Source organism: Hippichthys cyanospilos, chromosome 3, assembly GCF_059441005.1.
Source record: "Hippichthys cyanospilos isolate Australia breed blue-spotted pipefish chromosome 3, RoL_Hcya_1.0, whole genome shotgun sequence".
NCBI lineage: Eukaryota > Metazoa > Chordata > Actinopteri > Syngnathiformes > Syngnathidae > Hippichthys > Hippichthys cyanospilos.
Genome location: NC_142371.1, coordinates 24611759 through 24633723, shown reverse-complemented (window position 1 = coordinate 24633723; position 21965 = coordinate 24611759). Strand labels below are relative to the sequence as shown.

General features: G+C 40.9%; 3 protein-coding genes across 6 annotated transcripts; 2 read left to right on the top strand and 1 right to left on the bottom strand.

The window, feature by feature from the left end:
• Positions 1 to 42: 42 nt before the first annotated feature.
• Positions 43 to 10704, top strand: LOC148426442 (uncharacterized). Of its 3 annotated transcripts, none has more exons than XM_088410322.1 (12): positions 43 to 219; positions 1077 to 1256; positions 1903 to 2343; positions 2525 to 3063; positions 3711 to 3848; positions 5089 to 5166; positions 5738 to 5854; positions 7113 to 7262; positions 7348 to 7515; positions 8500 to 8691; positions 8764 to 8955; positions 10218 to 10704. In XM_088410322.1, exons 2-12 carry the CDS (start codon positions 1085 to 1087, stop codon positions 10323 to 10325), a joined length of 2295 nt encoding a protein of 764 aa, XP_088266448.1. In that variant the 5' UTR covers positions 43 to 219; positions 1077 to 1084; the 3' UTR covers positions 10326 to 10704. The 3 variants fall into 3 exon arrangements, with proteins under 3 accessions (XP_088266448.1, XP_088266446.1, XP_088266447.1); XM_088410320.1 differs by having other exon boundaries at positions 1072 to 1256; XM_088410321.1 differs by lacking the exon at positions 43 to 219 and adding an exon at positions 500 to 583 and having other exon boundaries at positions 1072 to 1256.
• A 401-nt stretch (positions 10705 to 11105) lies between these two features.
• LOC148426441 (uncharacterized) lies at positions 11106 to 13172 on the top strand. The gene is made up of 3 exons (XM_088410330.1): positions 11106 to 11552; positions 12346 to 12465; positions 12861 to 13172. Exons 1-3 carry the CDS (start codon positions 11501 to 11503, stop codon positions 13079 to 13081), a joined length of 393 nt encoding a protein of 130 aa, XP_088266456.1. The 5' UTR covers positions 11106 to 11500; the 3' UTR covers positions 13082 to 13172.
• On the bottom strand, positions 12873 to 21931 carry notchl (notch receptor, like). Of its 2 annotated transcripts, XM_088410318.1 has the most exons (12): positions 21909 to 21931; positions 21110 to 21366; positions 19945 to 20089; positions 19514 to 19852; positions 19065 to 19297; positions 18360 to 18693; positions 17119 to 17258; positions 16883 to 16947; positions 16661 to 16784; positions 15581 to 15678; positions 14406 to 14728; positions 12874 to 14183 (listed from the first exon to the last, which is right to left on the bottom strand). In XM_088410318.1, exons 2-12 carry the CDS (start codon positions 21162 to 21164, stop codon positions 13664 to 13666), a joined length of 2376 nt encoding a protein of 791 aa, XP_088266444.1. In that variant the 5' UTR covers positions 21165 to 21366; positions 21909 to 21931; the 3' UTR covers positions 12874 to 13663. The 2 variants fall into 2 exon arrangements, with proteins under 2 accessions (XP_088266445.1, XP_088266444.1); XM_088410319.1 differs by lacking the exon at positions 21909 to 21931 and having other exon boundaries at positions 12873 to 14183; positions 21110 to 21164.
• Between the last annotated feature and the right edge of the window lie 34 nt (positions 21932 to 21965).

The following is a 21965-nucleotide window of genomic DNA, read 5'->3' as shown; positions in this document are numbered from 1 at the left end:
TAGGAATGGTGACGTAATCACAAGGTGACACCCACCCCCTTTCCGCGGCGCTGTGAGTCGAGCCTCTTCACTTGCAGTTTGTGGAGATTTTTTTTTCCGCTCTACCGGGAAGCAGCTACAATTATGGCTCCTCTTCGTTTCATAAGTCACTCGAGGTGAAGCGCGTCCTTATCTGCCAGAGCTTTCCCCGTCCAAGCGGATCGAGCAGCAGCTTTAATGGTAAAGTTTGATTTGGACACTTGTCCCCTTGAAAGGTAACGACGTGGCTCTAGTTTCTCACGACTATGGTGCTTTCAGGTACCCTCGGAATAAACAAACGACTGAAACTTGACATGTCAAAGTTTGTCTGACCACCTGAATATGTTTAAAACTTGCGGTAAATATGCACCGTAAGATAAAAGCAAAGACGTTTATAGATGTAGGAGGGACAGTGAAAGTGTACCACCGACCAAGTTTCCACAGTATCCTCGGGCAAAGATGACTGGGCGAACACTTCAGTGACTGCGTGGCGAAGGGTTGACGTCTCACGTTGTGGAAGAGCCTGAGAACTTCGACTGAGACTTTTCAACTCGTGACTCTGAAGGTGTTTCGTCAGTCTTAACAATACAACGGCCCAAAGTTCACTATAGAACGATAGATGGCAATCAATGGAAAACCTCAGCGAAGGCGTTATTTGACATTTCTGTTTTTATTTTGAAATAATAAACTCACTTCCGCTCTTTGACCGGTCTTGCACTGGTCAACTTGTTATTTTTTCAAATGATTCGAACAAAACTTTGAATGAGTCACTCATCACAGTGAACCCTTTCACTTGAGTTCATTTTCTTGATGAACTACATAAAAACATTTTTGAGGCCCATCATTTTACATAAAAACAGTATATGTATACAAGATGACAGACATAAACTGAGCTAACATCAACTATGTTTTATTCAATCTGTCAAGAGTGTTTCTGGTTTGTGCAATTAAGTCATTGATCAAAACGGTAAAACCAAATTATTTGAGGGTTTGGTTAAGCCTCTCAAGTCAGTGAAGCAATACGTTTAAATTTTTGTGTGTGTGTTTTTTTAGAGCAGCTGCCAGGATGTCGTCTCGAGGTCCAAATGACTTGTGCATAATATGTGGCGGAGCTCTTCAGGGTAACCAAAGACGGTGGCTGTTTGGGGGCCAGCACAAAAAGTCTAGTCAACCGCAGACCCCCACAAGTTCCCTGAGAAAAGGAAGCTTGTCACAGTCTTCACCAAGCAGTCCCTGGGGTAGCCTAAGTTTTTTTTTTCTTTTGATATGATTTAATTTGAGATTCAAACAACTAATACCATTGCTAGATTTGAGACCCTAACCCAGCCTTAATAGAATTTTTAAACCCTTCTGTTGCTATTCAATCTTAATTTGAATGCTCGTTTGAATCTAACGTGAAACTATAAACCAAACTTTGAATCTTAATTTTAAAACAAATTCATGAATTGAAAGCCTAATACAAACTTCCGACCTTTCCAACCCTAATTTGAAACCATAACACGATTTCCAGTGTTTTCCAGTACTAATTTTTAGCCTCAAAACTTAATTCGAAACCCTAACTGAAAATCATTAAAGAATCCTGACTCCTAACACTAATTTTAAAGCTGATTTCTGCCTTAAAACCCTATTTTGAAACCCTAATGTTGTCTTACTTTAAACAGTAATGTCTTAAAATCCTAATTTTAATCACTCACCCAAGCTTGAGGCCCTAACTTTTTTTTTTTTTTTCAATCAACGCAGGTTCAACCACTAATTCGAAATCCTGAATTGACTTCCAAGCCTAAATGGAAACCCTGATGTTGCCTTAAAATCTCAATTTGAAACTTTAACCCTGAGCGAAAACAAATATGAGTTTGATCGAGATGCACGTTTTTTTTTCCCCAGGCAGCATGTCTTCCCTGGCTTCGTTGTCTTCCCTGTCCAAGTCTCAGCTATCCCTCAGCTCTCCCTCCAAATCATTGGACCTCCTGTCGGTTCTGACCCACATCCTGGGCAGGCCGGTGAATCGCGGCGGAGGCCGTGGGGAGTTTGTCTGCGGCAAGTGCAGCGGCATCCTGAAGCGTGTCTTCAAATTTGACACGGTCATAGCCAGGGTGAGGGCGCTGTCTTCAGAGAGGCTCAACAAGCTAATTCAGGAGCGAGGCAACGTCCGGCGTTGGGTGCGGAGCAACTACGTCCACAGGCACCCGCGCCAGGAGGATGAGGAAGCGGGCGGCGATGAGGACAAGGACAACTACAGGGACATGTTGAAGGACAACATGGCTCTGGCTGAGTACGAGTGCTGGTCAGACAAGTGGGACACCTGTCCTTACTTTATACGTACAGGTAGAAGAAGAAATTGCTCTAATTTGAATCCTCAAACTTTACATCCTTATTTTGAAACCATAACTCAGTATTAAAGTACTAACCCATATTTTAAAGCATAACCTTGTCCTGAAACACTTATGAAAGCCCTAAACCCGTCTTGAAAGCCTAAGTTCCTTTTATTCATTTGTGCGCCTTACAGGTAAAAGGTGCCGAAAGGGTCAAAACTGCGAAGGCTGCGATTCTTTGCGAGTGTCCGACTCAGATTATGAATCTGTGTGTGGACTTCCTCGTCGAATGCCGTACCAGGCCTTCTCACCTCTGCCTTTGTCTCGGGACAAATCTCAGAGTATGCCCCTCCACTGGCACAGAATACCTTCCACCTGCTCCAGTCCCTCCTCATTGGCGGCGTCCACCTTCTCTCTGAGGACACAATCCGTCCAGTCTCTGGATTCCCTGGATGGCTCCGAACCCTTTGACTCGCCCGGCGACCGATCGGTCACTTTATCACTACTCAAGGAGCTGCGACGTCTAGGAGGGAGGCCGGTCAGCTCGCCAGCCGGGAGCCGGATTCCCGTCCTGGCCGGGAAAAGCAAAAGGAGAAGTTCTAGTGAGATGACATCCCCTGTAGTGAGAAAGAGCCTGAGCTTTGGGGAGAATGGCGATCATCACCATGGAGAAGAGGAGGATGATGATGTTCTGATGGAGATGAAGGATGAGTTCCTGCCACTGCATCATCAGGTGGGTCCTGTCAGCTTGTCACACATGTACATATATATTGTGTTTTACAAGACTAATTTATCATGTTTATAATTCCCATGTACTTTACAGCAGTGATCAACCTTATTTATAATTTCTCATATACTTCACAGCCATGCTTAGCCATATCTATTTCTCATTTACAAGATAATAATAAACCATATTTAAGAATTCTCATGCGCATTACAACAGTACTTAACCATATTTATAATTTCGCGCATACTAGTGGTTAAAATAACAAGACTTGTAAAAGTTTACGAGCGGTGCGCGCCTCTCATCCATTCTGCTCAGGATATCCACATTTTCCTCATGATTATCACATTTGTATCTGTGGAAACTTGTGTGTTCCTTAATTGACACTATTTTGTGGAAAAAAAAACAGTAAATGCAACAAATTCTTCTTCCAGAAGGTAAGCAACTAAATGCAGTGTAAAGGTTAGCTGCAAAGCGTCAGTAGAAGTTAAAATATTTTTGCTGAGCTGAGCGCAGCAGCACAAACAACTTCCTTAACGTTAAATATTTACACAGTTTGTTACAGGTATGTCCGGGAACAGCTGAACTGCTGTGTGCCAGTTGGACAACTTCTCAATTGCTAGTCTGTTCAAACATTGAATTATTTGTCTCAACAGAGCGCCTCTCGCAGGCTCCACCAAGTGATTAGGCATTTGCGTGGGCAGCTAGACCAGGCTGAGGCCCGCGTTAAGACCCTTGAGGCTCAAGTGGAGCCCAGACCACCCCAGGATGATGGTATCAAGGACTGGATGCACGTAAGCACCCATTAGGTTTTTATTTCATGATGACAAACTTTAAACCTTGTCCTCGGTTTGAAATCATAATATATGTAGTTTATTCTTAACAGTGTTTGAAAGCCCTAGAAGACATTTTCTTGAAACCCAAATGTTGGCGTCCCTCACTTTAAACCTTATCACAGTTTTGAAACCCTAACTTCAAGCACCAATTTATCCTTGAAACCTTATTTTGAAACTCTTACTTTGGCTTGAAAGTCTGATTTAAGGTCCTAACATTTGCTTAGAAGCCAAATTTAGGCGAAGCCATTTTTTGGTATCCTAATACATGAAACATTAACCCAGACTTGAAACCCAAATTTAAAATCCTAACCCCCAACTTTAAAATGTTCCTCTGTGTTCACATTCTGATTTAAAAAATCTACCGGTAACTCAAATTTGGAAGCACTGTAATTTGTAACCATGGTCCCAACTTTGATACCCCATCCATGGGTTGTAACCCTACTTTGGACGACCTAATCCAGATTTAAAACTACCGGTAATGTAAAACTGTCACCTAAGTTTAAAACACTATATCTGATTCAAAATTGTATTCACTTGAAACCCTTTTATTATTATTATTAACTTTTTTTTTAAATCATTACCTGTTAAAAAAATAAAAACAACGATTAGCGACTTTAAACCCTATTAAGACCCCCTAACTTTGGTTGTGAAATCAAACTCAAAAGTTAAAGGTTCCAGTGTTCGGTCTATGTATAAACACAACAATGCATATTTCTATGCTTTAGGATTGGTCAGGTGTGTCCAATTGAAAGGCAGGTTTGTTATTATACCGCAAAACACAGAACCACCCTGTTAGTGTGTTGTTGGGACATGCACACAAGTCCACAATATGAAGGAATGAAAGGTGTGGGCACTTGTCTTTTCCCTCCTGAAAGGTGTGCCACACTTTTTTTTTTCTCATTTATAGACACACATACACACACATACTGAATGGAATCCTGGCAGACCAGTGGAGTTTGCCCTAAGCTGATTATCACTGGGACAAAAGATACATTCCTGTCAGTTAAAAAAAAAAAAAATCATAAGAAGCACATATGAACAGACAGAAACGAGTATCAGCAAGTTACCTAAGCATTTATAATTTGACTGCACATTTGAAAATTTATACGTGTCTTGTGTTTTAAAAGTCAAAATAGTATGCAAATATTCACTCTTTCGTGCAGCGTATTGGCTAAATTTGCCTTGTGGTTTCCCTCAGCTGGTGCGTGAGGAGGACGGCGCCTCTCTGCTGCCTGGCCTTGCTCGCTCCCTGCACAGTCGGGATCGGCTCATCCAGGTGAGAGATGATGAGGACAGACGGAGAGACAGACGCTAAGCTCTCTGGAATGTTGTTTGTCTGTGTGACTGCCAGGCTCCTCTTACATGCTGAAACATTTAGGCAAAGTTAATTTGATATATTAAATAGCAGAAAAGAATCTCTCTTTATCTACTATAATGCTTTATTTAATGAGTGAGCCATTTTGTAGTGATGTTGCAATGTGCACTTGAAATGTGTGAGGTGTCCTGAATGTAACCCATAATGCCTTTCTAGTGAACAACTGCTCACAGGAAAAGCAATATATGGCATCATGCATTGCTCCTATATGGAAAATGACTGTATAAATAACTAGTTCACAGGGTCATGGTGTCCACTGGAAATTTCAGGAGTTTCCTGAGCGGCTGGTCCATTTCCTGACTGGTCATTTATTGTTATGGTTATGTGGTGTTTCAAATGCAAAATATGAAATTCGCATTCCAGACACAACCAAAATGACTCCCAACATAGCCTGATTCCTCCAGCATGTAGACAAGCGGGATATGCTTATCGTTTTCGTAATTTTGTGTTTTGGGTGTGTCCTGATCCTTAGGAGTGCATGACTGTGATCAGAAAAGTGTGCGTGGAGGGCAGAGGAAAAAGCCAGATAGCAGACGAGATTGCCAACAAGCTCAGCGAAAACCTGAAAGAAATTGACAATGAAAACAAGGTTAGTGTACCTGATTGGTAATAAATACATATGTATACAATATATATATATGTATATGTGTAAACATTCTTGAATATATGTATGTATATGCATAAATATACTTTATATATGTGCTGTGCGTGTGTACGTATGAATTGAGAACAAAAACCAGAGTGAGCCCATCAGAGAGCCAGTCAGAAGGAACGAAAGCCAGAGTAGAACTGGAAAGCTAAAGCGAGAGTCAGACAGCGAGGTAGAGAGTGAGAGTGACAAAGTCAGAGGATAAAGCTAAGAGAGAGAGAGCAATTAATCGAATTTTAATCGTGATCAAGATATTGGCTAAGACGATTAATTAAGCTGATCCTCTGCGATATTAACATTTAAAAAGTTGTCTATACATGTCAAATCAAGCACTCTGTTCTTCTACCACCAGGGGGCAATGTTTCCCACATGTTTGCATGAAAAAAGCCTCTGCATTTCTCACCCGTATGTATTATTTACCAGTATGAAATGGTTTTGAGTTTCTCACCTGATTCCTAATATATACAGTGCTAGCTGTCAATTGGGACCCAAGATTGGAATAAATTCGGTTTGAAATGACCACAAATGACATTTTGACTGCTAATTTATTAAAAGTGCATAAAAGTAAATAATGTGCTTGGTTCTAAGTAGGCTTCATTTTTCTTCATTGATTTGCACTCAGCAAGTAAGTTAGCTGTGTTGCCCTGCGTGGGAAGTTTTTGCCATGTCTTAGGTGACTTTCTTTAAATTATTACTTACTTTAGTTATTTATTTTAGGTTATTGTTATTATTTGTAAGTATCAAACCTTGAAGCCTTGTTTATATACAATTTATGTAAAAGAAAGGCAATAAATAGACGTTTGACCAAATATAATGAATAGTTGCGATTAATAATCATTATTTCAATTTTGACCAAAATAATCATGATTCTTATTTTGGCCATAATCGTTCAGACCTAACCTACAATATTTAACAGTATGTAGCAAATTTCAGGTACTGTTAGTTGTTTGATGGATAACCCCTAATAAAGAATTTAAGGTGCAGGGAGAAATCATCCTTTTGTCACCATCCTTCCATCCATCCATTATCCTCACAAGGGTCACAGGTGTGCTGGAGCCTATCCCAGCCAATGGCTCAGCGCACAAAGACGAACAACCATTCGCGCCGACCTCGTAGTCATAAAAAAATTCTACTTAAGAGGACACATTCCTGGCAAATATTACTTCATATATGGCTAATTTCTTTCATCATCGCACAGGTTGCCACGGAGAGTTTGCTGCGTGAGTTGACGGAGAAAGAAAAGCATCTTGAGGAAGAGGTGGCTTCGTTGAGAAAGGCGGCAGGAGACCGCGAGAAAGACCTGGACATGCTCAACATGGTGTTGCAGTGCAATCAGGACGTCATAGGCGTAAGTTCATTCTTAAAACGCTGGAGTAAAATTTACATTTCTGTGGCCTTGTCCACGTTAATGGAAATGTGTGTCGTCCCTCCAGGATTTGCGTGTGTCCCTGGGTGAGAAACAGCGCCTCCTGCAGGAGATGGAGAAGGAGAGGGAAGTGTGGAAGCAGAGAGAGAGGGCCCTTGCTGCCACCATGCTTGAGAAGGACGACATGGTCCGCATCCTCAAGGTGGAACTGGAGAGCTGTATGAAAGATGTTCAGGTACAGTAGATTAATTTAAAAAACAATTGTCAAATAGTATGAGTAAAAATTGCACACAATTGATTTTTAATTTTAATTTTGCTTAATTTTATTAGATATCACTGATTTAATAGCTGGGCTTTTTTATGAATTAACACCAAAACACTACAAATCAGAAGTAAAAATATTAGTTCATGATTGTGTATTTCCTTTAACTGCATCCTGATGAATGTATGAAAATTAAATTCAAATATATGAAAATCCAATTCAAATGGTTAATAATTAACTCATGTACAAAAGAACAATTTGCAATCGCTCTATATCTTTTCATGTAAACTACAATTCTCCATTAGTTCATATTCATTTTTTTCCCATGAACAAGTATTGATTAGATAAACTATCAAAATACTGGCAAATGCTAAAATAGGAATTTCAATATGAATGTATTTGTTGTATTCATATTTAATTTACATGTAATGTCCAATAATTAAATAAATAATTAAATATATTTTAAAACATATTATTCCATCATAATGGCAAAATGATTAAATAAAAAAAATAAAATATGAAAAGGAATGTATAGATAAAAAAGACTTACATATTTTATGTATTTTTTATTTTCTATTTCATCAATATGTAATCATTTAAGAAACAGATATTTAAGAGCCTCTGGCAAAACTACAAAATAACACATCACCTTTTTTAAATTTGTATTTTATTCAACAAGTTACAAATCATTTTTGTGCTCACATGCATTTTTAATGTATTGATAATTAAAGACAATCTTCCATACACGCACAGTCGACTAATACAAATAGGGATAATTATGTCTAAAATAAAAAAGGAATACAGTATTTTGTAAGATTTAAAATCTTTTATTCTACCGGTATATATATGTATATGATACTTTTTATACCTCGTGAAACAAAATAGTCCGTGATCAATATTGAGCCTTCTGTAATCATTAACTGCCATCACCGTGGCGACCACTTTCCATTCCCGCAGGCGCTCTCTGACTCCATTATTTGCCAAGGCTTGGAGGGGGGCGGGGCCGAAGCATCCCTGGCCTCCCAGCTTCAAGACAAGCAGAATCACCTGCTGGCCATGTTGGAGGAGCGAGAGACACAGAGCGCCACCTTGTGCCAGGAGGTCACCAAACTCGCCGCCGCCCTGCAGGAGTATCAGAACGTGGTTCAGGTGCGAATCACTGGCTCCTTCACAAAACGGCGGTTTCATCGGTGAGAGTTGTAATCGGAACGTGATGAATAGAGTCAGCAGGAGAGCTACGACCGGACGACAGCGTCTCTGACGGCTCAGCTGACGGACGCCAGGCGGGCGATGCGTAATGAAGAGCGGCTCAGGAAGGAGGCAGACAGAATGCGACACAGCCAACGAGAGGACAGAGAGAGGGCTGAGAGGAAGCTGAGAGACAGTCTGGAGAAGAGGGACAGACTCATACAGGTACCCCGTGTGGCGATTTTCGTATTGTGCACTTAGTTCCTATTTAGTAAACCAAAGCAGTAGTTCAGAAAAAAAAACAAGTATACAAAGAACATCTTGACAAAGAGCTTCATTGCTTGTACCAAATAATGGACAAATGGCTGATGCTATTTGTGTAAAAACACTAATTTAGTAGGTAGCAGGCTTTTATCATATAATCATAATTTGTGCATTTGCAAAAACATGAAAACTTTTGACATCATCATAGTTAGCGGCTCAAGTTACTTCTGAATCGATGTTCAAGCAAGATTTGTAAGTGATTTTAAGGACACTTATATGTGTAATGTACACACAATGTTATGTATGTGTGAACTGAACACTAGGTAGTATTTGCTGTCCTTAAATGATAATCGCTAGCGCGCTAATGCTAATTGTGGCTGCTAAGCGATTAGCATAGGCAAATTTTGTTGGCGGCGGCTCGGTGAAGCAGTGGTTAGCACTTCCGCCTGACAGTTCAGGGACTCAAGTTCAAATCCATCTCGATCTGGCCTTTCTGTGCGGAGTTTGCATGTTCTCCCCAAGCCCGCGTGGCTTCCTCCCACACTCCAAAAACATGCATGGACATGCGTGTCCTTTACACCTAGGGGAAATTTTGACCAAGCTCTGGATTTTTTTATGTTTTTGATGTGAGATGTCAAAGGAAGAGCACACCAAAAAAACAATAGCAGGCTAAAATATACATAGATTGTCAAAACATGACAGCTTTCAATACGCCATGTGGCTGTCCCTTTTAAATGCTTGCAAACGGGAGGTCGAGAGTGACACCTTATAGGTGTCGAATATAGCCCATGTCGGGCTCATTTACTGCCGTTCAAAATTGGAAATGTTGTCAATTTTGGACAATTTCCTGTCAATTTTTGTGTTAATCATTTAAATGGCAATTTATGAATGGGGCACATTAGACATTTTTTGTGTTGACACCCCAAAACCACCGGGTAGCGCTAGCAGCCAATTTAAGATATTTGCAAGCCTATCGATTTTTGGACTCTCATAATGCAAAAGTCTTCAAAATACTCTAATTGTGACATAATAAGTATTCCTATTTTTTGTTTCATTTGACCGTAACATGAATCAAATAAGTTAGTTGCCAAGTATTTGAATTTTCATTATTGTGCGTGGTCATTTTTAAATGATTACGCACAGTAACTGGTCAATTGGTGTTTTAACACAGCCATTTTGGCATCCCGCTTAAGTGTAACAATGAGTCCTTCATGCCTTCATAGCAAATTCTCCAGGACGCTGAAGAGCGCGACCGTCAGATGGAAGAGCTTCAGCACAACTTACAGAAGAAACGCGACGAGTTTGTGTCAGCCATCAAACACGCGCTCTGAACGGCGTGGAAAAAGATGTTGCACTTTTAGAGTGGTACTACTTGTTGTGGTGTGTATTTACTTCTATTTATCTCCACAGGTTTGCACTTTGACCTGCCAAGTTCGGGTACGGCATGTTGCAATAGAATCAGCCAATACGGAGACTTTTGATTTGGGAAATTAGCATATCACTGTTATTTAATTTTCGATACTACTCAATGGATAGTTGTGCGTCATCAGCTTTTTGGATGAATGTGATGCACTAAAACGATCTTTTTAAGGAGCTGCTTTTGTCTTCTCCATTTATAATTGGCATGTTTTGCTGCACCTTTATTCTTGTATGAATGTACTGTCTGGGTTCTTGGTTATCGTTCAAGAGAATTAAACACTCTGATGCAAATGTCTCAGTTTTTGAGGTCCCTTAGAGATTAAATATGAACTCAAACCTTCTCAATGTGACGCCATTTTCCTAACCGTTCAATGACGGAAGAACTAGAGAAAATGTAGAGAGTAAAGACAACAGTGGTACTGATTGTGTGGGCGTGATGTGTGGTTCCAGTGGGAACAACATATCTGCATCCGGTCTTTAATGTGAAACGTTTTTAATGTAAATTTCAATGGATTGGGCAAAATCATAAGGATATATGTTTTATTCTACCTTTTTTGGGGTGGGGGTTGGGAGTGTTAAAGGTGGTAAGTAGTTTTCTCTCCATTAAAAACATATATCTTAATCACACCAATAATTTAAGTTTTATTTTGGATCTGGTTATAATTGTGAATTTCACAAGCAATTTTTTAGCCATAATGAAGTAGACAATAGTTTGCTTCTGTTTTCCATTCAAGTGCCTGTCATGGGACAGCAGGTCGCCTGACACGGCACTGAATGCTTCTCATTAAGATGCCATGATTTAGTAAAGCAAGAACATGACTTCAAAATAGAACATGTTGACTTCACCGACTCACCCATTAAGCACTAAAACGTTTTCGTCACAACGATCTTATTTTTGTAATACTGTGTGCTTGGCTGTCCAGGCAAATGACTTTAATGTCATTTAAAAGTAAGCCAAGGGGGTGTTTTTGAAGCCAAGAAAGTCCAAGTGCAGCCTGTACTAAAGGGGTGAGGAACTTTCACCATTTTATGACTAAAGTACAAGATGTGGCGTTTTATTGTCACACTGAAGTGAACTGTGTCGGAGATGTCGCGACAGCTTGGCCCTTTACTTTTTCTCTTTGCAATTCCAGCTGCGGGTAAGTCAACCTTTCATTAATTTTACATGTTCTTTTTCGAATTAAGAGTAAATTAATTAATGCACGAACCCAGCTTAATTATGCCACAGTGACTCCTGAACAAAACATTATACTGACTTATATGAATGTGCTTTGTCACCAGTGATGCAATTGTACAAAACAGATGATGTTGCTGACAAAAGACACCAAGACATGCCACTGCAAATGTTGTTCCAAAGTTTATTAAATCAGCCACAGAAGGGGTGCTTGTCTGATAATATATTTCACAATTGAAAATCACTCATTTTGATCATGCCAACAATTTATTTGATCCGGTTGACTTAAAAACTGAGCATTCAGTATACAACAGTACACTGTATTCTATTTGAGTAACCCATTAAAATACAATAATGTGAGATGTGTTTTAAAGTTATTTAGAGACTTTGAGGTGGGAAAAGTCATGGTTATATTTTCTTTTACTCATTCGGTTTTGAATGATAGTATTTTCTTCATTTTTATATATATTTTCTCTAGTTTTGTCAGTGTATATCTTTTTGGTACGCTCGGCTCTATCGTTTGACTTATTATTGCCACCTCGCTATGTGCTCAGTAGAGCGTTTCGGAGGATGCAATTAATTTTGCTGTCTTGCTGAGACAAATTGGACACAAAGTGGACACAAATGACTCAGGAGAATATGTTCAAATAAAAACATCGACCAATCAAATAAGCAATTTATATTATGAGTGTGATAAAATAATTCATTGATAAGCGTGGTTCATTTTTATCTGTGCGTGTGTTTTTATTTTTTTTTAGTTCCCCTCTTCTGCTATACGTGTGTGTTTCCCACCATCTCGCCTCTGGACTGCATTAGGTTTCCTCTCATGTGTCCTGCCGGAGAAGTCTGTCTGTCCAGTAAAGTTGTTGGCCAGAAGGGTGAGATCTTTAAAAATGCAGGAAACTTTTATTATGAAAAACAGGAAGGAGGAATTCCCCAAAGTTGAGTCCTCAGCCTATTATTAGAAAAATATCATTTGGACTGTGAAATACTAAAACAACAAAAAATGATAGGGAAAAGACAAACTGAAGAAATAGAATGCTTTATAACGCGGTAGGAGTTCCCCAAGGTTATGTCCTCAACCTACTTGTATTACTTGTTTTCATGAATCCAATTGCAAGTTTAATCAATCACATGGTAAAAAAAAAGTGTAGTGAAAAAAAACCATCTAATGTATATATATATATATATATATATATATATATATATATATATATATATATATATATAATACAAAATATTTTTTACGATTTTTTTTTTTTTATCCTTCCAGGAGAATTCCGCGTAGTGATTTACGAGAAAAGCTGCATCCAGCCTGCCCTGTGCCGTGTGTCGGGTCAAAAATTCATCATGGGGCTCAACTTCACCTTCACCAACGAATGTTGTGACACACACCTGTGCAATGGAGCAGCTGCTACAGCCGCGCCAGTTGTCAGCATTACCTGCTGGTCGGTGACTCTACTGGTGGTTCTCTTGTCTTTTATGAACAGCTGACTTGTTTCTATTCAACTTGTGTGTGGATAAACGACGGGAAAAACAGTATGTCTGAATTTCTACTGTGCAACATTATTAAAAGTGACATTATCTCGCCCAGCCACAAAAATCAGAATGACTTTGTACAAATATATTTAATATAACAATCAATGGATGCATATTGGATCAACTTAATTAAGACCACCAAGTGAGGTTATATACATACACAATATTAGGTTGCTGTTTTTTCGTTTGTTTTTTTGCATAGAAGGAGTGGCTTAGCCTAGGTTCTCTTTTTCAGGTCACTGTATTGTCCTTTGTGAACAGACATGCAAAAGAAAACCAAAACAAATCTAGGACCAAAAACTAGTTTTAAATGGTATATGAAAATGAAATTTAAAAGGTATTTCTATCAAGAGTTGTTTTCTCAAGACACCAAGTGTCATAGGACATTCATGCTAAACTGAGAAATTTTGAGTTTTCCTCATCGGGCTAAACATGACAGCAAGATTTGGTGACAAAACTGTACCCCCCCCCCAGCAGGGAACTGGGCTAACTTTGCACTGTATTTGCAAATTGTTCAATGGGGCTGCTTGTTCTTTACTACAAGGCCGTCTGTGTGGCGTCGTTTGCATTATTTGACCTCTCTCCCCGAGATTTGGGCTCCGATCCTGGGGCGCTAACATTAGCTTGCTCCACTCTCCCGCCATCGTCGTTGCCTCCGCTATTCAGCAGCGTCTGCCGCTCTGACTGGCTCGCGGGTTCCGGCGGCGGTGACACGATGACTCGTTCTATGTGTTCATTGGCTGTCCGTTCGGTCACAATCACATAATTGGGTTCCAACTGGTGGGAGCTGGCGCGGCGCTGCAATGCATGCTGGGTACAAGAGAAGGAGCGCTGCCGGGGTGCCGGCTGCGGCGATAGGAAGTGAGGCGTCACCGCCCTGGGGGCTTCCTGCTGCCTGTCTCGGTCCTCATCCTCCGAGGTGACTTCCTGCAAGGTGCTGATGGGCCGAGGGGAGCGGCCCATGACTCTGGGGGGCACCAGAGCAGTCGCCGATTGGTTGAGCTGCGGTCGCCAGTTTTGAGGGGATGGATATTGGACACCGCCCATGGACCAGTTACTGTAAAGACAACATTTCAGTCAAATATTATAACTATATAGAGTCTCTTTCATAAATTACTCCAACAACACCTTTAAAAAAAATATTAAAGGTGTTCCACAAGGTTCTATCTTAAGCAACTAAATATTTCCATTCCCCTTGTTACGCTGGTGAAAATGTTTTGTGCAGCTCATGTCTCTCCCTTAATTTTGACCACAAAACATTCTCACGTTCAACACTTACCACTGTGGAGGCGGTGTCATATCCCGATGTGCCACAATCCCGGAGAAAGAGGCACTCCGTCCCTGTGTCCCGACCCACGGAGAGTACATAAGCGTGCGCTCCTCCCACAGCATGTCGTTTGCTGAGTCCACGGTGTTAGGACCTCTCTGGATCTGATGGGCCAGCAAGAGCTCCAAGACTTGATGATGCAAGCCTTCCCTGGCTACGTCTACGGGGCGGCGCCCCCTGCGGTCGTGGAGCTCCAAGTTGGCACCGTGGAGAAGCAGGAGTCTGGCGGTGTCGTAACAACCGTAGAAGGCAGACAGGAAAAGTGGTGTCTCCCCCTGGAGGGGAAATATGGTGAAACGTAAACTAGTATTTGGAGAACTGTGCAAGTGCAAGGATTACAAGATGTTTTTTTTTCCATTTACATGTGACGTAATTTTTAATATAGTAGTCCCTTGTTTATCACGGGATTTACGTACTAAAAATAACCCGCGATCACAAAGTTGCCATCTTTATTTTTTTACAATTATTATACATGTTTTAAGGCTGTAAAAACCCTCACAATACACTTTGTACACGTTTCTCAGACGATAATGATCATTTTCTCATATTTGTCTAATTTAAACACTCCCAAAGTTCAAACCTTCGTAGATTGGACACATAAGAAATTAATAATAGTAATCGGTATAAATAGTAAACCACAAAAACACTCAAAAATAATGAACAGTTGTTGAAAGCTGATTTATCTTGCTTTTCTCTTTTTTATGTTAAAAAGGATACAGGTTTTGGTATACTTATACAATTTTTATAGATAATAATTTTATAGTCAGTGTGTCGAGTAGGATAGGGCCACAAAGAGTTTTACCTTTCCAAGAGGGGGCTTGGCAAAATATAATTGAGAAGAACTGCTATAATTCAAAATTGAATCAAAATCTTTTTTCTATCTGGGAATACACATGCGCTGTCTCAAAAAAAAATTGAAGAAATTGGGCCCAAAAAAATCTGCGAAAAGTGGACCGCATTATAGCAAGGGACCACTGTACTCATGACGTGTGGGAGGGGTTAAACTCGAAGATATTGTACATATATCAACAAAAAAAAGACTTGCAATAAATAGGTATTCACCATATATTTTTAAATATTGATGAATGTCTTTAGGGTGCCGTTTTGACATGACTAACGGAGTGTACCTTATTATCTTGCAGGTCCACAGCAGCCCCATAGCGAATGAGCGTCCTGGTCAGGGAGAGATGGTTCACTGAGCACGCCCAGTGCAGCGCTGACCTCCCTGAGAGAGGTAATGTGCGTTCCCGGTGGAGGGGAATGGGGATGGAAGAAGGGGGAGTGAATAAGTCAGCCTATGAACAACCATTACACTACAGAGTCCAGTGCGAGAATGGAGGGATGTGTTTTGACGTGGGCGCAGATGAAAATGACAAGAAGACAGAGGACAATGCCAGGAAACAAAGTTAATGCTCCTTGATTAACTTTGTTCGGAGTCAGAGGAAGGCAACAGAGATGCTGGAGGACAAAGAGAGGGGAAGACATGGAAGGAAGGAGGAGGTAAGTTACTCCGTCTTCACAGCTAATGGTTGCCACATACCACGCTTCTCCAAGGTCAAAGTGGACTGATTGCCTATGAAGCTTGTCTATGCATTAATAAAGTTTTATTACCTCTAAAAAGCACTTGTCTCAACAGGTGGGTCTCAAACAAGTTAAAAAAAAAAGGTGGTACCACCATCAAGACCACCATTAAAGTGATAGTTTGTAATTTTTCGGCCTACTTTCTCAACATGTGCTCTCAGTATTCTGTACTTAAAACGGCAATATAATCCTTCCATTATGAAAATCTGGAAGAGTGATTCTCAAACTTGTTTCAATGATGTACCCTCCTGTCAAGTACACACAAACCGGCAATGACATCTTTTGGGGGGGGTGAAAACAGACTCGTTTGCTGAAAACTGCATCACTAAGAACAATGTGCATCCAGAATAATGCCATAAAGGAGTCACTAAAACAGAATTCAGCAATAAATTGGTGCACATTCCAGTTCCTTTGCTATAAATTTGAAAATAACATTGTACTGTTCCTGTCATGGCATTAAAATCATTAACATGCATTGGAGGATACTGTACTTACAGAACCCCAAAAATCTCAAGTGCATCCTGAAAAACCCAGGTGTACACAGGGTACCATTTTAGAACCACCGGTCTTGTATATCTTTATATTTCAAGGGTATTGCCGAAGATCATTAATCTTGAGTATCTCACCAGTATGATCAGTGTTGTTGACAGAAACTCCAGCTCTGAGCAGCTCCAGAACCACTCGGTCTAGTCCGCTGCGCACTGCACGGATTAGAACAACAGAACCATCTGGGCCGCACCACTCTGCAGACTGACAAGCAATTGCACAGCATATGTGACATTTGCAGGAGTATATTATTATATAATATATATTATTACAGAAAATGTAATAGAAAGACATGTGCAAACCTGCTGAGGGGGACTTAGCAAAGGTGGAGGCATAGCGTTTCGGTCCCAGCCTAGAGAGGAAGTTGCTAAAAAACGCAAAAAGTGCTGTTTACATACTTTTTAACAGTGATGTGCTAAAAACACATTTTAGTTGTCCATTGTAGAGACTGATGTGCAACGTTAACATCAATTTGTTCATCTGCTTATGGCAATAACAGATGACAGATTTACAGTCAGTCTTGTGTTGTTTGTCTCACCTGGCGGTGGCCGACGAGACTGTGATCCTCCCGCCCGATAGTGTTTGACATCTTCCTGGCGTCCAACTGTCCTCACGTCCTCCAGGGAGCTCTGTGTGAAGTCCGTGTCGCTGGCCATGTCCTGGTCCCTTTTGAGAGGCCTGAGGAAAACATGGTCAAGATTACAACATGAGGTACAACAAAACAGTTTGAGCACTCGGACATCTTGACTAGAACCTTTTCGCCCTTACTTTGGGAATAAAATCTAGTCTATTGAATACCAGATTTTTATGAAAACTAAACACTCTGGAGACTTGTACCTTTCCTGGATACTCAAACCTTCTCTCAGAACTGCTACAGTCTCTTGGGAATAAAACCACACTGGGGATGAGGAACTTCATTATACCCATTAACCATCTCAGAACTAATATTCTAAAATCTTGTCTTGGAGGACTAGAGCCTTCTCTTTGCATTGTAAATGACTCTTATGATCAAAAGCTTACCTAGGGACTGGAATTTAGTTCTATCTCTTCAGAAGTCGTACCTTTTTTTGGGACTGGAACCTTCTCTCAGAACGGATACAATCTTGCCTTGTGAATACAATCAATTCTATCAACACAAACCTTGTTTAGGGACTGGTCCTTTTACTAAGCACTGTCAAGACTTGTACCCTCTCTTTGTAATGGAACATTTTCTCAAGTTTAGAACCTTTTTAGTGGACTGGAATCTCCTCACAAAAGTAGCTCTTTTACAGAATTAGTAACTTCAGTAGGGACAAAAATTGGCTCTCAAAATGTTAACTTTCTCTTGGGATGACAACTTTCTTTCCCAACTCCAACTTTCTCTAGGGTTTCAACCATCCCTGGGAGCAGCAATCTTCTCTCAGAAGTCATATCTTCTTCTGGTATTAGAATACTTATTCTAGACGACCTGTCTTGTCTTGTAAATACAGCCAATTGTATGAAGTAAAGCCGCTGGGGACTGGACTTTTTACTTGGCACAAGACCCTCTCTTGGAACAAGTCGCTTGTGATGATGGCCTTCTTTGGGGACTCGATAATACTTTGAGCTCAAGAACTTTCTCTCAGAGATAGTATTTTCTCCTGGGATGAAAACCTGCTCTGGGGTTTATCATCTTTTCTCAGCACTAGGACCTTTTCTCATAGCTTGTGCATTCCCCTGAGACGGGATTAAGTACAAGTCCAAATTCATACTTTGTAGAAAGTAGTACATATGTATTTGCAGAATGTCCTCTGGTCTCACCTCATCCTCATGGCATCCTCTCCCAGGGGTTCCCTCCTCCTCTTCTTTTCAGCCTCCTTGGCTTTCTTTTTTTTCCTGAGGCCCATTTTGTCTTTGTCTTTCTCCCGGCCCAGCCTCCCCCTGGTCTCCTGCTGGGTGGCGATTGGCGTCCAGGCCTTGGGTTTGCCATCTGTGGTTGTGGAGCGATGGCTCACCCGCTGACCTCCTGCTCCGTGACCGCTGCCCTCTCTCTGACGCCTCACCCGCCTCACCACCAGGAAGACCACCAGGGCCAGTGCTAGCAGCAGGCTCGTTGCTACAGCAACTACAGCCCAGAGCCACGAAGGCGTTGGATCTTTAACACAATAGAATGGACAAATGCGTCAACTCTTATGTCTGACATTTTAGGCTCATTTTGGACATTTTCAAAGGCTGTTAAATGTCAACTGTAGTGATTCTATCCACCGCTAGGGCTACTGGAGTGACTTTACAGTAGCTACAATGCAGGCTCCACAATAGAGATAAAGTGCAATTTGTCATGAATACTCGGAATACTCAATGCCAAGTAACATTTTTTTAATTTGACAGAAGCACGAAATCTTTGACAAGGGTGCTAACACACTGTGGAAACAGCCATGAAATCCCTATTCACATGAAAGCCACTAAATCTACGACTAACGTAAAAAAGCTCAGTTATTCCTTAACGTGATGTGTTCTTGATGCTACCTTTGAGATCCTGTTTTCTGGTCCCCTCCCCTTCCCGCTCGTCTCTGGTCCCTATTTCATCCTGGACGCCTCGAATGGAGATGACGGCCTTCAGCTCTGGTAGGCCTGGATAGGCGACGGTCATCCGTGATGTGGCCACCCTCAAGAAGCTGGCCGCCTCGGTGGCATGAGGGAAACAGGTAGAGGGCTGGCGGGAACATGGGCGGTTGTCCACTTGGAGAAAAATCAGTGAGCTGGGACACATGAAGGGATTATTTAACATGGAGTAGGACATCATACCATACCCTTTTTCAAATTTGTGGAAACTTTTCTTACAAATGTAATTTGTTCATTAAAGCTCATAAGCCTTTATGGAGAACCTCAGGACTGCGTACTGCATATACTGGTTTTCCTCATATAGACCCACAATTTCTACTGAAATTATTTTTTTGTTTTTGCGGAGCGCTCACCCATTAGCGTCGCCCGGTGATGTCTGAGCTAGCAGATCAACAAGCTGCTGGGGGTCGAAGTCAAACAAGCTCCTGTCGGTGGCGAGCGGAGCAGAGCCCCTCAATGCTAGCGGGGTCCGCAGAAGGACGCTGAGCGCCCACAGCAGCGATGTGTTGGTGAAGGTGGAGGCGCCACCTTTGTGCGGAATGGCAGCGTGCACCACCAAGGTGCCCTTGGCCCACAGGGCGCTCTGATGAGCCGAGCAGTCGCCGCCGTCCCACCCGCAGGCGGCACTATCGCAGCCCTTGTCGCACTGAGAATTGGCGTAGTGGTTGCGGCAATACGGAATGTGGCCTGGACTGAGAAGCAAAAAGTGTCTATCTATTAAGTACACAATCATGCTGAGGAACAACAACCATGGGACAAGAAAATAAATCCATAACAGTCTCACTTGCAGGGTCCTCTTTCCTTGAGGCAATCCATTCCATCCCGGAGACACTCGGGCTCCATGCACTCCCTGTCACATGAGTCATCCCCAAATTTGTCTTTACACTTTCTGCTGGCTGGACACTGCCCCCATGGGTCGCTGGACACCACTGCAGATACACCACAGCACAATAAATATGTAGAGTTTGTCACTTACGTTGAGTTTATTACTATAAAAGAATTATGGGCAGTTTTCTAAAGACTTCCTCACAACAGTAGGAGATTAAAGACAGAAAACGTTGGCAGGATTTTGACTTTATTCTCAGTTCACACTTTTTTTTTTTAAATTTCAGGCACTTTGATGCACCCGCAACAAACATTTAAAATGTATTGACTTAATTGGTTTGTTTGAATTGATTTTCTGCGATCACGCAAAATATTTTTTTTCTTGTAATCACACCATCTACATGGGCGTCACAAATAACGTCTCTCATTGTTTTTCAGCATGAATGCAGTTCAAGACGTGACGAGTACTTCCTGATGTTAGCATGTTAAATGGGAACAGGAAGTAAAGCCAGGGGGACACGACATCAACAGGAAGTTTCCAGGGGAAGCCAATACCAAAAGGGGAAACGGAGTCGGCTCTGGATAAAGGTCACAATTGGTCGCTATGGTAACCGGGCATGTGATGGAGAGGGACAATGGTGCTTGGCAGGTGGGTGTGGCACCAAAAACACACAACGTCATAGGTGAAGAGTGAACTTCAAATCACACCAATGATCCAAAGGGAACATTCATACGAATTCCATTGTGTAATAAACACGAACACATGGTTGAACTGTAATTTTAAAACTTTAATGACGTGGAAAATTTTGAATTTGTATACTTATATTATCTCTAATGCGTGAGATTATTGTTTTTAGCTTAAATTTGTATGAGCATTTTCAATTACCTCTTGAAATTTGAAAAGAGTTGCCCTAGACTAGTCATGCCACATCAATCTCTCTCTCTCCTGCACTCCCTCTTTCCATCATCACCCGTTAGTCCATGCATCCATCAATTACGACAATACCTTGAATCAAAAATCAGAGCTTTGCTCACAAAACTTCAGCTGTTTCGAAAATCCAATCATTAAAATCACACCCTAATTTATACATGATATACAGGATAAAAATGGTAAGTCTGCTCACCTTGTTTTGTGCAGCTCAGCCCCAGGAGAATAAAGACAGACAGAGTCCGCATCATCTTCAACACATCCAGCTGTCTACTGCTACTTTAAACTTTTCACCAATCCAGGGTTATGCTTCTAACAGCTCATGTGGCCAAGAACGGCAATGGCAGCAGCACCTTCTTCTCAAGGCACCGCCCGCTCCACTTTGTTCACCCGACCTTTTCTTTTTTTTGGTTTCCCGGAGGCCCTTGCGGATATCTGGACGACTTCCTGCCACTGTGTGCAGAAGAATAGGGTGTCTGTGACTCACAATGTCAAATGTATTGTCGTAAAAAAGTGCACATTTTTAGACAATTCTTTTTTAAGAATTTGTTTTATTTAAAAATGTGTTTTACCTTTCATGTGGATGCAACAAATGTCTATACTTGCATCCTGTAGAGTTTTATATATATATATATATATATATATATATATATATATATATATATATATTATGCAATATATTATATTATTATATTATTATATTATAATATATTATGCAATAATTATCTTGATATTCAACCAAAATACAAGTTTTACAATCGGATTACTGTACAATAAAATTAAGGTAAGATTCTCGATGCTACAGCTAGCGAGCTAGCTATAGTTAGCTGTTTTTTTTTTTTTTTTTTAACTGAGTGTTTTATAGTACCTGCACGACATTTTATTGGAATTAACTTATAACAGCCGTGGAAAATCAAATAAAACTGGCATCTCTGACAGAAATAAGGTTAAAGAGAGCTTTTAAAAACATCTTTCATTGTATTTAAGTGAAATACCTTTTGTTTCACGGAAATTGTCTGAATGAGGTTGCCGTAGAAAACACTTACTTCCGC

Coding starts and splice junctions, on each gene's coding strand:
- LOC148426442 (XM_088410322.1), top strand. CDS start 1,085: ATGTCGTCTCGAGGTCCAAATGACTTGTGCATAATATGTGGCGGAGCT. Junction 7,263..7,347: donor GCAATCAGGACGTCATAGGC/GTAAGTTCATTC, acceptor TCGTCCCTCCAG/GATTTGCGTGTGTCCCTGGG. Junction 8,692..8,763: donor AGTATCAGAACGTGGTTCAG/GTGCGAATCACT, acceptor CGTGATGAATAG/AGTCAGCAGGAGAGCTACGA.
- LOC148426441 (XM_088410330.1), top strand. CDS start 11,501: ATGTCGCGACAGCTTGGCCCTTTACTTTTTCTCTTTGCAATTCCAGCT. Junction 11,553..12,345: donor CTTTGCAATTCCAGCTGCGG/GTAAGTCAACCT, acceptor ATTTTTTTTTAG/TTCCCCTCTTCTGCTATACG. Junction 12,466..12,860: donor TAAAGTTGTTGGCCAGAAGG/GTGAGATCTTTA, acceptor TTATCCTTCCAG/GAGAATTCCGCGTAGTGATT.
- notchl (XM_088410318.1), bottom strand. CDS start 21,164: ATGATGCGGACTCTGTCTGTCTTTATTCTCCTGGGGCTGAGCTGCACA. Junction 14,729..15,580: donor TGGACCTGCAAGATAATAAG/GTACACTCCGTT, acceptor TTTCCCCTCCAG/GGGGAGACACCACTTTTCCT. Junction 14,184..14,405: donor ATGACACCGCCTCCACAGTG/GTAAGTGTTGAA, acceptor TTGTCTTTACAG/TAACTGGTCCATGGGCGGTG.